Raw genomic sequence first — 18,751 nt, 5'->3', positions numbered from 1 at the left:
GAGAGGCCTCATTTAGCGCAAAAAAGTCGTCTAGTTTAAGCCAGGTTTCGCTGAGACCGATGATGTTAAGATTGTTGTCTCTAATGACCTCATTAACTAATAACGTTTTGGGAGACAATGATCTTATGTTTAAAAAGCCCATATATATATACATATATATATATATATATACATATATATATATACATATATATATATATATATATACATATACATATATATATATACATATATATATATACATATACATATATATATATACATATACATATATATATATATACATATATATATACATATATATATACATATATATATATATATATATATATATATATATATATATATATATATATATACATATATATATATATATGTATATATATATATATATATATATATATATACATATATATATATATATATATATATATATATATATATATATATATATATATATATATATATATATATATATATATATATATATATATATATATATATATATATATATATATATATATATATATATATATATATATAGGTGTTGGGCTGTTTTAAGGAGTTTTTGATCAAATTTATCCGCAGTAGCAATATTAATAATGTTGCGTTCATTATGCGTAGTGCACTTAAAATAATTACGACCATATCTAGGAATTGATATGACGGGAATTTTCCGATTATTTGCTTGGTGCTGTGATAAACTGAACGCGTCATAATTTGCCACCTCTGCAGAATGCATGTCCAACTCTGACTTTGTCATAGCAGAAAAAATTTGTTCTAACTTAACTGACTCCTCACCCAGACTAGCAGGCTCGCGTCTTCCATCCAGCTTCAGGATGGAAGGAAGCGGTGTTCTGTTGGGATTAGCTTTTTGCTTTGTTGTTAGCACCGCTCGGCATCCGCGCTTCTGTTTCCGATCACACCGCTTACGTGTCTTCCGTAGACGGTCCCCACTGGTACTATACCCCGCTGCGTCAAAGGCCGCTGGATGTAGCCGGCGAAGTATTCCCATGCTAGCAAGGTGGGCCAACGTACACATATCTTTCAGTCCAAAACGGCCTGATCTATCCACATCCAGAACTGTCTGGCGGTCGTAAGTGATCATGGAGTGTCCACGCTGTAAGCCAGCCATGAAATTTGCAGAATTGTCCGGTATTTTTTGCCAAATGTTCTATTTCCACCATGAGCGTCTGTAGCCGCAACCCGTCAAGGCGCCGCCATCTTGCACAAAAAAAAGTATATATAACACATATACATATATATATATATATATATATATATATATATATATATACATATATATACATATATATACATATATATATATATATATATATATATATATACATATATATATATATATATATATATATATATATATATATATACATATACATATACATATACATATACATATACATACATATATACATATATATATATATACATATATATATATATATATATATATATATATATATATATATATATATATATATATATATATATATATACATACATATATATATATATATATATATATATATATATATATATATATATATATATATATATATATATATATATATATATATATATATATATATATAATAGTATTCTATCTTTATTTGTCGTTAGTTATACTTTCTGAATAGATGATGTGATAATGTTCATCAGTCCACTCATTGGTGTTCATTTTCAATCTATCAAGAGAAAAAAAAAATAGAATCAATTTTCACAATGTTATTTATGTAATTTGCTCATTTTCCTCGACTGGTGCACGAACATCATGTGGTTTATGTTTTTTTTACATCATCTACAAAGATACAAGTAATTGCTATTGCAACATCTAGTGGACACATTTAGAACAGCAGTTTCTTTCATTAAAAAATTTAGACTAATTTTTATACGTAGCAAACTCATCCCGCGAGGCGGATAAAACATGTTCACAGGCCTGAACCGGCCCCCGGGCCGTAAAATTGACACCACTGGTCTAGAAGTCATTGACCATTTGTCTGGTGATAATATGTATTACATTTTGCCAGAAAGTCCTCCAAAGCACCTTTTGTCTGTCTTTTGTTGAGTCGAAAGAAATTAGTTCCTTTTATGTTTCTCGGAATGTACAGTACATACTTGCTAAATATAGTTACATTCAGTATGTGCTTCGATGCTGTAATGATGGTCTATGAGTTGTGCATAATTTAGCTCAATCACATTACATCGGCGTGAATACCTCGGACACATAACCACAGCATCATCTGCAACATTACCTTCAAATGTCATCACCATGGTGTGAGACTCTGCTTGCCAGGCCACTGTGAAATTCAACGCTTCATGAGTGACAGATGTGGCCCTAACGACACTCGCCTCCAAGGCTTTTTGACCCTCATTGATTGGTATCTGGTTTGTTACTCTTGCCATTGTGCTAACCAATGACGTTCTCCCAACAGGACGTCTTCCACCGCTTGTACCTCATCTACACCGTGGGCTACTCCGTCTCACTGGGGTCTCTCGTGGTGGCGGTGGTCATCTTGGGATATTTCCGGTAGGTCAATGCCGTCGCTGTCAGTTTCGATCGTTCACGCCAAAAGCCTCCCCAGAGACAAGTGTGGATAGAGGCAAAAGTGTCAGGAAGGGAGGTTGAAGCAATTAGAGACAGGAAGTCTAAAATGGAGGTCATGGTACTACAGTATGCATATCAAACACGGTGGAGAGGAGTATAATGTGTTATTCTGATCATAAAATACACATTCCAGTGAGTTTTGCGTCAACATACAACATGCAATTGGTAGTAAAAGCTATTTTTGACTTTTAGCAAGGTTTAATGCGTGTGTTTGAGAGCATGTGTGTGCCTCAGGGCTTCTTTGTCTGACATTTAGCCACTTAAATGATAAATAAATAAATGGGTTGTACTTGTATAGCGCTTTTCTACCTTCAAGGTACTCAAAGCGCTTTGACACTACTTCCACATTTACCCATTCACACACACATTCACACACTGATGGAGGGAGCTGCCATGCAAGGCGCCAACCAGCACCCATCAGGAGCAAGGGTGAAGTGTCTTGCTCAGGACACAACGGACGTGACGAAGTTGGTACTAGGTGGGATTTGAACCAGGGACCCTCGGGATGCGCACGGCCACTCTTCCACTGCGCCACGCCGTCCCTGCTTAGTGCTTCTTTTATTTTCTCTACTTCATACCAGGGTGTCCAGTGAGGGGCGTGTTTTTCTCCCTCGTCCCAGGAAGAATGCTTTGCGGAAAACTTTTAATTTATAGATCTGTATCGCTCTGGAATAACCTGCCTCAAAATTCTCACCGGTATTGAAAGTAAACAAGTTTTTAAAAAGAAAGTCATATTTTATCTGAGTCTCTAAATTTGTTTGCCCGTTTATGATTTTGTTTGGTTTCATATTGTGTAGTTATATTTATATGGTAATTTATTAATCTGTGACTGTAAATTGTTTGTTTTCTTATTGATGCTTTTATTATTTTTATTTTTGTCTGTATTGTGTAGTTATAATTATATGCTTTTAGTTGTAATTATATTGAGTTGTGGATCCTAGGAAAACCAGTGGGTTGTTGTGGCAACCAGCTGATGGGGATGCTTGATAAAAAACAAAATCGAAATCTACCGAAAATATGCAAAGGCAGCCTTTTAATGCATGTTCAAAACAAAAACAAAACCATTAGCTTAAATTCAATACAGTGATACATCCTATTTTCGGGGTCGGCAATCCGTTCATACGAAAAGCCAAGCAATTTTTCCCATTAGAAATAATGTAAATGACTCCAAAAATATGAACACAAAACATATTTCATAGAGGATAATTACATTTGTACATGCAGAAAAAAAATGCAATCAATTAAATGTACCTTTATTAAAGACTCTTGTTGGCGAAGACGTTCATGAGCCGCAAAGGAGGAGCCACTTCAAAGCCACATTTGAACTTTTCTAGCCTTCCGCCCGATTGTAGCTGAGATAGGCGCCAGCGCCCCCCGCGACCCCGAAAGGGAATAAGCGGTAGAAAATGGATGGATAGTTCTTTTTAATTTTTTTCTTAAATTCACTAGTGTTTCTCACGTTTTTTCTAAAAGTGTTTGTACTTGCACCTTTTTTTGGCTCTTTCTTTTATTTGTCATCTGTAATTCTGCAGAATGACACACAGGCAAAGTGACCAGTTTGTTCCACGCAATGTTTGGCTGTACAATAACAGAAATATACGAAAACCTGTACAAAATTTTGCTGAAACCAAAAAAAATCATCAAAATCGAGGTACTGTACTGCAAATGCTCCAAATCGGGGGTGCGCACACTTTTTTTTAGCAGGCAAGCTACTTAGCAAATGACTAAGTTCAATCAATCAATCAATCAATCAAGTTTTATGTATAGCCCTTAATCACAAATGTCTCAAAGTGCTGCACAAACCACAACAACATCCTCAGCTCTGATCCCACATCAAGGCAAGAAAAACTCAAGCCGGTGGGCACAATGAGAAACCTTGGAAGGGATCGCAGGTGTGGGACCCCCCTGCCCTATCTGAGTGACCGGTGCATTGGATGCCGAGTGGCTAGCGTTAATAACGTGAGAGTCCGGTCAATAATGGGACCAATCAATCAATCAATCAATGTTTCATACAGCACTAAATCACAAGTGTCTCAAAGGGCTGCACAAGCCACAACGCCATCCTCGGTTCAGATTCCACATCATGGCAAGGAAAAACTCAACCCAGTGGGATGACAATAAGAAACCTTGTAAGAGGACTATCTGTCCATGTAGCTACTTAATTTTACTCTAATTTAAGATTCGTAAATCTAGAAATTAGCAGGATTTTTAAGTTGCAATTCTTAAATTAAGCTTTCTCTGGATTTTGCAGAATGTTTAAACAAGATTAAATGTTTATTCTCTCAATTTGAACATTTCTAAACTAGAATAGACAAAATGTAATCTCATTCATGCTAAAATTAAGATTGTGCTGCAAAGTCGAAGATTAAAAGTATGTTAATAGCTCCTAAAACTATTGAATTTTCCAGGAATACAATTTTAAATCTTGGCAAGTGGCAAATCATTTACAGTGTTTAGAAGCTCCGGCAGTTATATGCTGTTGTAGCCCTCGTACTTGGTGACTTTAAAAATTCATTTTAGTTCAGATTATTTCGAACACGCATACGATACAATGTAATGCATCTCATATTTCCAGTTGTTTCATTACAATGTCCGAAAAGGAGTCGGAAGAAGCTGAGCTTGTTTAATCCTACCCCTTAGCATATCATAGCAATTGTATCCCATTTCCTTGTTGCCTGTAACGGAACAGTGAACAAATAAATAATAAACAAATAGTATACCATCGTAAGTAAACAAATACTAAATACATAAATTAGCTTTGTCTTACTAAAAAAATAAAAATAAATAAAGGTTCAAGATGTTCATCATAATTCTTGTTCTGTGTACTTTGTGAACACTTGTAGTTTGAACAGTTTCTTAAACTGAATCATATTGGTGCTTTGTTTGATTTCTTTGGTGAATCCATTCCATAATTTAATTCCACATACAGATATGCTAAAGGTTTTAAGTGTTGTACGAGCATACAAATGTTTTAAATTACATTTTCCTCTAAGGTTATATTCCTCCTCCTTTGTTGAGAAGAATTGTTGTACATTCTTGGGTAGAAGGTTATGGTTTACTTTGTGCATAAATTTTGATACATTTTCTATATTTGTGATTGAATAAATAAAAGGGGTTGTATGTTCTCTATATCCAACAGTATATATCTGTCTAATCGATCTTTTTTGTGAAAAAAGTACTCAAGTATTTAGTAACTTGTGAGTAGCTTCTGATTTTTTTTAGTAGCTATTTGTTAATGTTTTTGGGACTACAATTGTAGTTAGTGTGTGTGTGCGCGTTTGTATTTCTACACTTCTTGAGACATCAACAAGGAAAAGTACATTCCATGAGGACCGGTGAACAAGTTAGGACCAAAATAATGGGCCTAATACAGAAAACCATTGCATCTAATAGAGAGCCAAATACTACAGTCTGTGAACATTGCTCCAAAGTCGGGATTTTTTGTTGAGTTAATGTGCATACAAAAGTAAACATTGACAGGTGCAAAGGCAGCAATATATGATAAAACAAGATGGCAGCTAAAAAAGGAACTCCCTATTCATCCGCGAAAAAACACGCCAGGTGAACAGCTGATTTTACGTCTGTCAGTGATGATGTAAGACAACCCACGTCCCATATGTGACCATAAGATGAACAAATACACTACGCTACTAAGACTATAATGGCCATTTTCCTGAGGTAACTCTCCTGAAGGAATCAAAGTAAGTACTATCTACAGTTAACTTTAACAGCTGGGTTGCCCAGAGTGCGCACATCTGTGGTTTGTCATTACAAAAAACAAAAAAATAGAGATCTCGTTTGCACCCTGGTGGTAAAATCTATCAAAATTAGGGTGGTCCCAAATAGGAGGGATTTTTCAAATTGACCCCGAAAGGGACAAGCGGTAGAAATTGGATGGATGGATGGACTGTCACTTTTAAAAGTGCTCCCCCTCTAGCCAACATATGTAATAGCAAGTGTGTGTAAGAAATTGAAATACACACCTTTTGGCCAAAACTGATAAAAATACTTAGATAAATAAATAAATACAAATATAGAGATATAATGTAATTAACTGAAGTTTCCGCCCGAATGCAGCTAAGATAGGCTCCAACGACCCCCTCGATCCCAAAAGGGACAAGCGGTAGAAATGGATGGATGGACCTTTTTTGTAAAACAATTTGTGAATGAAGCCATTTAGACTTTATAGATTTAACCTGTTTTACATTGATGTAGTTAAAGTTAAAGTTAGTTAAAGTAAGATACAAGCGCAGCAATGAAAAAAGAGCTCTGACACCATCGCATTCATTCGACTGATTTTTGTCCAAGGCCGATTCATTCAGAAGCAATTAATCATCCTTGCCGTTTGGGAGGCGCAGGAAGCATCAGGAATGGCAAAAGGCGCCCGTTTACTGACGTTTTTCCGCCACAGGAGTGACTCTCATTCCGCACGGAGGCCTTTAGGATGGCTCCCAACTGGCAGCGCCAATATGTACCAACCAAATGACTTTAATACGTTCTCCCTGGGGCCCAGCTTACATTCTGGCTGAGCATTGTAGAGAGCGCTCCCTCCAGCGCCAGATGTCAGCTTGGAGGAGACCCCAGCAGCAGCAGCGGCAGCGTCAATGTTTTCTAAGCTATCTTCCCTTCTCACCAGGGAAATGTGGGATTGATTGGTTGTCACACACCACTTCCAATCAATAATGACAAATACTTGACTAAATAACAAGGCAAGAGAGTGAGGAATAATAATTATTTTGTACTAGGGGGACTATGTTGCTGACTTTATCTCATCCATCCAATTTCTACCGCTTGTCCCTTTTGCGGTCGCGAGAGGTGCTGGAGCCTATCGCAACTGCATTCGGTAATGATCGTGATGCACCGTACGTTCTTAAAGTTCTGAAAATTCTCTCTTGTAATCTTTTGCAACATGTGCTTGCAATTCTGCTTTTTTTTATAGCCCTGCAGTTTCATATTTGGGTGTTGGAAGCCCCGCTAGATGTCAAGAATGTTCTAGTCAAGGAGGAAATCAGCTGTCTTTAATCATGGATCAGTACTGAAACTAAAGATTTAAAGGCCTACTGAAATTAGATTTTCTTATTCAAACGGGGATAGCAGGTCCATTCTATGTGTCATACCTGATCATTTCGCGATATTGCCATATTTTTGCTGAAAGGATTTAGTAGAGAACATCGACAATAAAGTTCGCAACTTTTGGTCACTAATAAAAAAGCCTTTACCGGAAGTAGCAGACGATGTGCGCGTGACGTCACTGGTTGTAGAGCTCCTCACATCCTCAAATTGTTTACAATCATGGCCACCAGCAGCTAGAGTGACTCGGACCGAGAAAGCGACAATTTCCCCATTAATTTGAGCAAGGATGAAATATTAGTGGATGAGGATAGTGAGGGTGAAGGACTAGAAGAAATATAAAAAAAAAAAAAAGACGAGGGCAGTGGGAGCGATTCAGATGTTATTAGACACATTTACAAGGATCATTCTGGAAAATCGCTTATTGTGTTAGTGTTTTAGTGAGATTATATAGTCAAACCTGAAAATTGGAGGGGTGTGGTGACTGCCAGTGTCTCTGAGTGAAGCCATGGAGGAGCCAAGAAAGTCGCAGCTGCCTCTTTGACAGCTGCAGGAGGAACGACACAAGCTCCACTCATGTTTACGGTAAGACACGACTTATTACCACAATGTTCTCACCGAAACCTGCCGGTTGACATGTGGTAGAGAACCATGTTAGCTTGACCGCTCTGTTCCATATTAAAGCTTCACAACAGACAAAGAAACACCGGCTGTGTTTGTGTTGCTACAGCCTGCTGCAATACACCGCTTTCCACCAACATCTTTCTTATTCGTAGTCTCCATTATTAATTGAACAAATTGCAAAAGATTCAGCAGCACAGAATACTGTTTAATTATATGATAAAAACAGACCACTTTTAGCCGTGATCGGTGCTATGAGAACATGTCCGCTACCACCAGTGACGTCATTCCGCGATGTTTTCAACAGTACACCTCGCGGGAAATTTAAAATTGCAATTTAGTAAACTAAACCGGCCGTATTGGCATGTGTTGCAATGTTAAGATTTCCTCATTGATAACTAAAACTATCAGACTGCGTGGTCGGTAGTAGTGGGTTTCAGTATGCCTTTAAGTCAGTGCTACGAGAATTTATATTACTTCTGAGTACATTACAGAAAATAAATGTAAATATACAAGAACAGAACAAAGAATAAAACAAAGAATAAAACAACACACGCAATCATTGTGACATCTGAAAGGGGAACTGCACTGCTTTTGGAATTTTACCTATCATTCACAATCCCTATGTAAGGCAATGATGTTCTTTTTTTTAATGCAGTTTAAATATTAAATAAATGTAATCAAAAGTCTGCTTACAATGGATCCAATAAGAGATCCTCTATTCCACTTATAAACCATACTTGCCAACCCTCCCGATTTTCAGGGAGACTCCCGAATTTTCAGTGGCCCTCCTGAAAATCTCCTGGGGCAATCATTCTCCCAAATTTCTCCCAATTTTCACCCAGAAAACTGTATTGAGGGCATGCCGTGATCGCACTGCACTGTCTTTAGCACAAGTGAACGCCATGCATACTTGGTCAACAGCCATACAGGTCACACTGAGGGTGGCCGTATAAACAACTTGAACACTGTTAGAAACATGCACCACACTGTGAACACACACCGAACAAAGATGACAGACACATTTTGGGAGAGCATCTGCACCGTAACACAACAGAACAAATACCCAGAATCCCTTGCAGCCCTAACTCTTCCGGGTCACTACAATATACACCCCCGCACCCCACTCCTCAACCCCCCCTCGGTCCCCCAACTCCCGAATTCGGAGGTCTCAAAGTTGGCAAGTACGCTATAAACTCCTTGAACCCCTTTCGAAATATAATGTGCAATAATGGTGTGTGTATGTGTGTATGTATATATATATATATCTTCTTTTTATATTCTTTTACTATTTATATTACTAAATTATTGTGTATGCACTTTAGGAATCTGCTCCAATTTTGTAGTTCTAATAATTACAATAACAAGCATAAGCATACGCTGCGCAATGATTTCAAAAACCCATCACGACGTTCACTTTTTTTTTCCCCCAACATCACTGATTATTACTCACTGCAAAGACCACTTAATATATTTAGTATATCAGTATGTGGAATTAAATTATGGAATGGATTAAGCAAAGAAATCAAACAATATACTAATATGATCCAATTCAAGAAACTCTTCAAACTTAAAGTGTTTATAAAGTATAAAGAAGAAGAACCATGATAAACATTCTCAATTTATTCCATCCATCCATTCGTTTTCTAGATAATCTATCTCACCATATAAAATATAACTAAAAAAGTTGAATAAATGACTACTGAATGCACCTGAGGTAACCTTAGTTACATTATTCACATTGTCAAAATATGTGTAACTGCCAAAAAACGGAGAGGGCTTAAAGGGGTGCCTTGAGGAACAACTCAGTTATACAAATCACAAGTTTGGACCCCAGTGTTGTACGTTTGCTAGCTAGATTAAACTTTCAATGCAAGGATAAATGGAAGAGCTGGACGAAGTGGCTGGGGAGAGGAAAGTCTTGGCTTCCCTTGGGACGGCGTGGCGCAGTGGGGAGAGTGGCCGTGCGCAACCCGAGGGGCCCTGGTTCAAATCCCACATAGTACCAACCTCGTCACGTCCGTTGTGTCCTGAGCAAGACACTTCCCCCTTGCTCCTGATGGGTGCTGGTTGGCGCCTTGCATGGCAGCTCCCTCCATCAGTGTGTGAATGTGTGTGTGAATGGGTAAATGTGGAAGTAGTGTCAAAGCGCTTTGAGTACCTTGAAGGTAGAAAAGCGCTATACAAGTACAACCCATTCATCATTTATTCCCTGCTTAGGCCGCTGCCCCCGCGAACCAACCTCAGATAAGCGGAAGAAGATGGATGGATGCAAGGAGTCCAAGGGTTTAGGAATGTGCTGCAAAAATGTTTGTTTCTAAAATTTGAATTAAACTCAGCGACAGGTACGATGTCTTTCCAGGGCTGGAATTAGCCTCTGAAATAGTCCTTTAAAGTGGTCAGTGGGCAACTTGTATGGTAGTATAGTTGTTAAAAAGCAGGCCACGTCAGTGACTCCATACTAGTGCCTTAATATCTCTGGGGGATTGAATTGAGAGAATCTTGCTATGAGAATCTTCTTCCAATCCTTCATTTAAGACACCTTTTGCCACCCCACTTTCTTTCGTTCCATTTGAGGACAGGTGCTCAATTAGTTTCAGGTTTGGAGGTGACATAATTGGCCACTCCATCACCTCACTTGTCGTGGATGTGCGTTTGGACTCCTTATTATCGTTTAGATCCAGTTGCCCAAGGGAGAGGATCATACTCTGGTTCACAGTGTGTAAAGGACATGTTATAATTACGGTTTCCATTAATCAACCACAGCTGCCCCATGATGCTACCACCATGTTACACAATTTTCTTGCTACTCTTTTATGTTGCCTACTATTTAGAACAATAAACAGTAGCGTAGTAGGCCTAAGCATTCATTGAAAACAAAGCAGGGGTTGTATTTAACAAGTATATTTAATATTTTGGCTACTGTAATATTACACACAGTTGAAATATTTTTAATTGATTATTTGACGTAACACACGATGGCGCACACGTACCATAGTGGTACACATACCCCAGTTTGAACTACTGATTTAGACAATACATGCCGTGTGTTAACTCATTTACAGTGGATAGTCCACACATATTGTTCTACAAGTAGTACACTGACTACTCTGTCAGAAATAGAAAGACCAGCTTGTACCTAAAAGAGCACTATACTTGTCATGGGTGTGAAGATATTTTTCTGCACCGTTCGGTCCAGGTCCATTTGTGTATCTTATCAATTTGTACTAGTGAAAGTACAATTGTTATAAAACTTCAGTATACAGCCCAAAGTATGGGCAGCATGGGTTTATAACGATTGTACTATAACTGGAACCTTCTAAATAGCTGATAGCCAGAATGATGTAAAAATGAAGCCATAATTCAAGAGAATAAAAGATCAGCACACAACAATAAGTCAAATCTTGACAGAAAATATTACAATAAAACATGTTTTAAAAAAGGTTATTATATGTATTAAAATCATGGTTAGAATGATGAATACAAGTTAATAAAATAGAGATGATGGCAATTTTCAAAGATACTATAATGTGTGTATATATATATATATATATATATATATATATATATATACACACACATATATATAACAGGTATATATATATATATATATATATATATATATATATATATATATATATATATATATATACCTGATTGTATTAATAAGATGATCAGAACATTTGAGCATTATGTTTGTATTTAATTACAGTATACTGTATATATACAAACCCCATTTCCATATGAGTTGGGAAATTGTGTTGGATGTAAATATAAACGGAATACAATGATTTTCACATCCTTTTCAACCCATTTTCAATTGAATGCACTACAAAGACAAGATATTCGATGTTCAAACAAACTTTTTTTTTTTTTCAAATAATAATTAACTTAGAATTTCATGGCTGCAACACGTGCTTAAGTAGTTTGGAAAGGGCATGTTCACCACTGTGTTACATCACATGTTCTTTTAGCAACACTCAATAAACGTTTGGGAACTGAGGAAACTAATTGTTGAAGCTTTCTGAAAGTGGAATTCTTTACCATTCTTGCTTGATGTACAGCTTAAGTTGTTCAACAGTCCAGGGTCTTGTTGTCGTATTTTACGCTTCATAACGCGCCACACATTTTCGATGGGAGACATGTCTGGACTGCAGGCGGGCCAGGAAAGTACCCGCTCTGTTTTACTACGAAGCCACGCTGTTGTAACACGTGGCTAGGCATTGTTTTGCTTAAATAAGCAGATGCGTCCAAGATAACGTTGCTTGGATGAAAACATATGTTGCTCCAAACCTGTATGGACCATTCAACATAATGGTGCTTTCACAGATGTGTAAGTTACCCATGCCTTGGGCACTAATACACCCCCATACCATCACAGATGCTGGCTTTTGAACTTTGTGCCTATAACAATCCGGATGGTTATTTTCCTCTTTGTTCCGGAGGAAACCACATCCACAGTTTCTAAATATAATTTGAAATGTGGACTCGTCAGACCACAGAACACTTTTCCACTTTGCATCAGTCCATCTTAGATGAGCTCGGGCCCAGCGAAGCCGGCGGCGTTTCTAAGTGTTGTTGATAAATGGCTTTGGCTTTGTATAGTAAAGTTTTAATTTGCACTTACAGATGTAGCGACCAACTGTAGTTACTGACAGTAGTTTTATGAAGTTTTCCTGAGCCCATGTGGTGATATCCTTTACTCACTGATGTCAGTTTTTGATGCAGTACCGCCTGAGGGATTAAAAGTCCGTAATATCATCTCTTACGTGCAGTGATTTCTCTAGATTTTCTGAACCTTTTGATGATTTTATGGACCATTGATGGTAAAATCCCTAAATTCCTTGCAATAGCTCGTTGAGAAATGTTGTTCTAAAACTGTTCAACAATTTGCTTGCAAATTGGTGACCCTCGCCCATCCTTGTTTGTGAATTACTCAGCATTTCGAGGAAGCTGCTTTTATTCCCAATCATGGCACCAACCTGTTCCCAATTAGCCTGCACACCCGTGGGATGTTCCAAATAAGTGTTTGATGAGCATTCCTCAACTTTATCAGTATTTATTGCCACCTTTCCCAATTTCTTTGTCACGTGTTGCTGGCATCAAATTCTAAATTTAATGATTATTTTTTTTAAAAAAGGTTTATCAGTTTGAACATCAAATATGTTGTCTTTGTAGCATATTCAACTGAATATGGGTTGAAAATAATTTGCAAATCATTGTATTCCGTTTATATTTACATCCAACACAATTTCCCAACTCATATAGAAACAGGGTTTGTATGCATACATACATACACACACATATACACACACACACATACATATACATACACACACACACACACACACACACACACATATACATATATATATATACATATATACGTTGGCCCTGCGATGAGGTGGCGACTTGTCCAGGGTGTACCCCGCCTTCCGCCCGATTGTAGCTGAGATAGGCGCCAGCGCCCCCCGCGACCCCAAAAGGGAGTAAGCGGTAGAAAATGGATGGATGGAGATATATATATATATATATATATATATATATATATATATATATATGTAGGTGTGGGAAAAAATCACAAGACTACTTCATCTCTACAGATCTGTTTCATATATATATATATATATATATATATATATATATATATATATATATATATATATATATATATATATATATATATATATATATATATATATATATATATATATATATATATATATATATATATATATATATATATATATATATATATGTTGTAACAAACGCACCCTAGTTCCCCAGGTGTCTCTGCCACTACGCAAATTAAGGAGTCACGGGTGGGACCTGATATTCAGCTGGGAATGATTAATATAGTAATTAAACACAAGACAGATATAACTATTAGCAGGGGCGCCGCTAGAAACTTTGGGCCCCATGAAAAGAAACTTTACAAGCACTCTACTCATAATTTCATATAATTTCATCATCATAGGGGCCTCTCTGGGCCCCCCTCCATCATGGGCCCCTAGAATCCGTCTCCTTTACCCCCCCTTTTCGGCGCCCCTAACTATTAGCCACGACACCACTAGGCTTATACTCATCCATCCATCCATTTTCTACCGCTTATTCCCTTTCGGGTCGTGGGGAGCGCTGGCGCCTATCTCAGCTACAATCGGGCGGAAGGCGGTGTACACCCTGGACAAGTTGCCACCTCATCGCAGGGCCAACACAGATAGACAGACACAGGCCCGGCCCTAACCAGATTTTAGGTGGCGCCCCCCCACATCGGCAGTATATACACACAAAAAAACAAATAGCTTTGTCTTTGACCTTTTTTTTTTCACTTAAAGAAATCAAATTATCAGAATAGTTAAGATAAAAAAAATATGAATAAATGAATACAAAAAATATATGAAATACAATATTTTTTTATATACATAAACACAAAATAAAACGTGTCAACAAGTTGCATTAAATAAATAAAAAATACAATATAAATAAGGCACTGCACAAAACAAGATATCACACCAGTATGACTTTAACAACTATATTACAAAAAAAAGAGGATCCTACAGAGTTCTCTTTTTGTGCTTTTTAATATCGCATTAACTAGAATGACTTACAAATGACTGTACACCACCCCCTCATCAACCTCACATCACCTGCTACAGCCTTACTCTCCTAGTCTTTCTTGCAGCAAACTTTCGTTACATTATTATTTACCATAACAATTTAGCCCCTTCCACAATATTAACCCAACGTTAGAACAGCTATTTATTTATTAGCAATTGCCGAATCATATAACATTAGCTTAAAGAGGAACATTATCACAATTTCAAAAGGGTTAAAAACAATAAAAATCAGTTCCCAGTGGCATGTTTTATTTTTCGAAGTTTTTTTCTAAATTTTACACCTTCCGGAATATCCCTAAAAAAAGCTTTAAAGTTCTTGATTTTCGCTATGTGCGATGCGACTGTCCATTTCCCTGTGACGTCATACAGTGCTGCCAATACAAACAACATGGCGGTTACCACAGCAAGATATAGCGACATTAGCTCGGATTCAGACTCGGATTTCGGGGGCTTAAACGATTCAACAGATTACGCATGTATTGAAACAGATGGTCGGAGTATGGAGGCAGATAGCGAAAACGAAATTGAAGAAGAAACTGAAGTTATTGAGCGAATAACTATTGACGCTATTCGACCATAGCATGGGTGTACCTAATGAAGTGGCCCATAGCATGGCTGCCTTTTTAGCATCCCCGGTAAAATGTGCAGACCAAACGATCAGGACTTTCGCATCTTGTGACACTGGAGCAACTTAAATCCGTCGATTGGTATCAATCAATCAATCAATGTTTACTTATATAGCCCTAAATCACTAGTGTCTCAAAGGGCTGCACAAACCACCACGACATCCTCGGTAGGCCCACATAAGGGCAAGGAAAACTCACACCCAGTGGGACATTGGTGACAATAATGACCCAGTGGCACGTCGGTGACAATGATGACTATGAGAACCTTAGAGAGGAGGAAAGCAATGGATGTCGAGCGGATCTAACATGATACTGTGAAAGTTCAATCCACAATGGATACAACACAGTCGCGAGAGTCCAGTCCAAAGCGGATCCAACACAGCAGCGGGAGTCCCGTTCACAGCGGAGCCAGCAGGAAACCATCCCAAGCGTAGGCGGACCAGCAGCGCAGAGATGTCCCCAGCCGATACACAGGCGAGCAGTACATGGCCACCGGATCGGACCGGACCCCCTCCACACGGGAGAGTGGGACATAGAAGAAAAAGAAAAGAAACGGCAGATCAACTGGTCTAAAAAGGGAGTCTATTTAAAGGCTAGAGTATACAAATGAGTTTTAAGGTGAGACTTAAATGCTTCTACTGAGGTGGCATCGCGAACTGTTACTGGGAGGGTATTCCAGAGTACTGGAGCCCGAACGGAAAATGCTCTATAGCCCGCAGACTTTTTTTGGGCTTTGGGAATCACTAATAAGCCGGAGTCCTTTGAACGCAGATTTCTTGCCGGGACATATGGTACAATACAATCAGCAAGATAAGATGGAGCTAGACCGTGTAGTATTTTATACGTAAGTAGTAAAACCTTAAAGTCACATCTTAAGTGCACAGGAAGCCAGTGCAGGTGAGCCAGTACAGGCGTAATGTGATCAAACTTTCTTGTTCTTGTCAAAAGTCTAGCAGCCGCATTTTGTACCAACTGTAATCTTTTAATGCTAGACATGGGGAGACCCGAAAATAATACGTTACAGTAGTCGAGGCGAGACGTAACAAACACATGGATAATGATCTCAGCGTCTTTAGTGGACAGAATGGAGCGAATTTGAGCGATGTTACGGAGATGAAAGAAGGCCGTTTTAGTAACGCTTTTAATGTGTGCCTCAAAGGAGAGAGTTGGGTCGAAGATAATACCCAGATTCTTTACCGTGTCGCCTTGTTTAATTGTTTGGTTGTCAAATGTTAGAGTTGTATTATTAAATAGAGTTCGGTGTCTAGCAGGACCGATAATCAGCATTTCCGTTTTTTTGGCGTTGAGTTGCAAAAAGTTAGCGGACATCCATTGTTTAATTTCATTAAGACACGCCTCCAGCTGACTACAATCCGGCGTGTTGGTCAGCTTTAGGGGCATGTAGAGTTGGGTGTCATCAGCATAACAGTGAAAGCTAATACCGTATTTGCGTATGATGTCACCTAGCGGCAGCATGTAGATGCTGAAGAGTGCAGGGCCAAGGACCGAACCCTGGGGAACTCCACACGTTACCTTAACGTAGTCCGAGGTCACATTGTTATGGGAGACACACTGCATCCTATCAGTAAGATAAGAGTTAAACCAAGACAGGGCTAAGTCTGACATACCAATTCGTGTTTTGATACGTTCTAATAAAATATTATGATCGACGGTATCGAAAGCAGCGCTAAGATCGAGGAGCAGCAACATAGATGACGCATCAGAATCCATCGTTAGCAATAGATCATTAGTCATTTTTGCGAGGGCTGTCTCCGTGGAGTGATTTGCCCTGAAACCGGATTGAAAGGTTTCACATAGATTGTTAGACGCTAAGTGTTCATTTAACTGCTCCGCAACAATTTTTTCAAGGATTTTTTAAATAAAGGGAAGGTGAGACACCGGTCGGTAATTTACCATGAGGTCAGGATCGAGGTTAGGTCTTTTAAGAAGAGGATGAATAACCGCTTTTTTGAATGCTAGGGGAACAGTGCCCGAGGAGAGTGATAAGTTTATAATATTTAGCACTGATGGACCTAATAATACAAAGAGCTCCTTGATCAGTTTCCCAGGAAGAGGGTCAAGTAAACATGTTGTTTGTTTTATTCCATTTACACGTTGTAAAAATTCCTCTAATGTTATTTCCTCAAAACGAGAGAAACTATTTTGGAGGGCAGTATCCGCCGTATATACAATCGTGTCAGTGTTAATAGAAGGTAAGTGTTTGTTTCGCATTAATTGTGGGTATCTAGTTTCAAATGTACATACAGCTAGCGTAAATAGCATGTTAGCATTGATTAACGTAGTATGTTAGCATCGATTAGCTGGCAGTCATGCTGCGACCAAATATGTCTGATTAGCACATAACTCAACAACATCAACAAAACTCATTTTTGTGATTTAGTTGACTTTATCGTTGGAAATGCATCTGCAGGTTATCCATACATCTCTGTGCAAAGTCTGTCAAAGCATCGCCGGTAAAATGTGCAGACACTCTGGCACATTCAATGGGGGTCTGGCGGCAGATTTCTTGCCAGTGGTGCAACTTAAATCCCTCCCTATCAGTGTTGTTACACCCTCCGACAACACACCGACGAGGCATGTCTCCAAGGTTCCAAAAAATAGTTGAAAAAACGGAAAATAACAGAGCTGAGACCCGGTGTTTGTAATGTGAAAATGAAAATGGCGGGTGTATTACCTCGGTGACGTCACGTTCTGACATCATCGCTACAAGACCGATAAACAGAAAGGCGTTTAATTCGCCAAAATTCACCCATTTAGAGTTCGGAAATCGGTTAAAAAAATACATGGTCTTGTTTCTGCAACATCAAGGTATATATTGACGCTTGCATAGGTTTGGTGATAATGTTCCCCTCTAATGCTAAAAAGCCAGGTTACTATCACCAGGGTATGTGCAAGTTTCAGCAAGTCAAATTTAAGACTTTTTAAGACCTTTTTAATGCCACCTTGAATGAAATTTAAGACCGAAAAAAAAAAAAAAATCTATAAATATAAGCGATGGTACTACAACCTCAATGACAATCAGTCAAGTTTACTTTTTGTATGTTTATTAATAAATAAACTGATAAGCTGTTTGGCAGAGTGGTGCTTATCAAAAATCTTGAGCGATCCAAAAACTTTGACATCCAAAACAAACAAACCAACACCAATGCCACTAAAAACATAATAACCGA

General features: G+C 38.1%; 1 protein-coding gene across 2 annotated transcripts in view; it reads left to right on the top strand.

The window, feature by feature from the left end:
- Nucleotides 1-18,751, top strand: part of pth1r (parathyroid hormone 1 receptor) — a 213,176-nt gene that overhangs the window by 144,769 nt on the left and 49,656 nt on the right. For both annotated transcript variants that reach the window (XR_009809620.1, XM_061920547.1), the window contains exon 5: nt 2,454-2,548. Coding sequence is in view for 1 of the 2 variants with exons in the window: in XM_061920547.1 (XP_061776531.1) it covers nt 2,454-2,548 (95 nt within the window). In the remaining variant the exon portion in view is untranslated. The remainder of the gene's footprint in view (nt 1-2,453; nt 2,549-18,751) is intronic.

The sequence above is a fragment of the Nerophis ophidion genome, linkage group LG14 (genome assembly GCF_033978795.1).
Source record: "Nerophis ophidion isolate RoL-2023_Sa linkage group LG14, RoL_Noph_v1.0, whole genome shotgun sequence".
Taxonomy (NCBI): domain Eukaryota; kingdom Metazoa; phylum Chordata; class Actinopteri; order Syngnathiformes; family Syngnathidae; genus Nerophis; species Nerophis ophidion.
The sequence above is the reverse complement of the archived record's forward strand: the minus strand, read 5'-3'. Positions and strand labels throughout refer to the sequence as shown.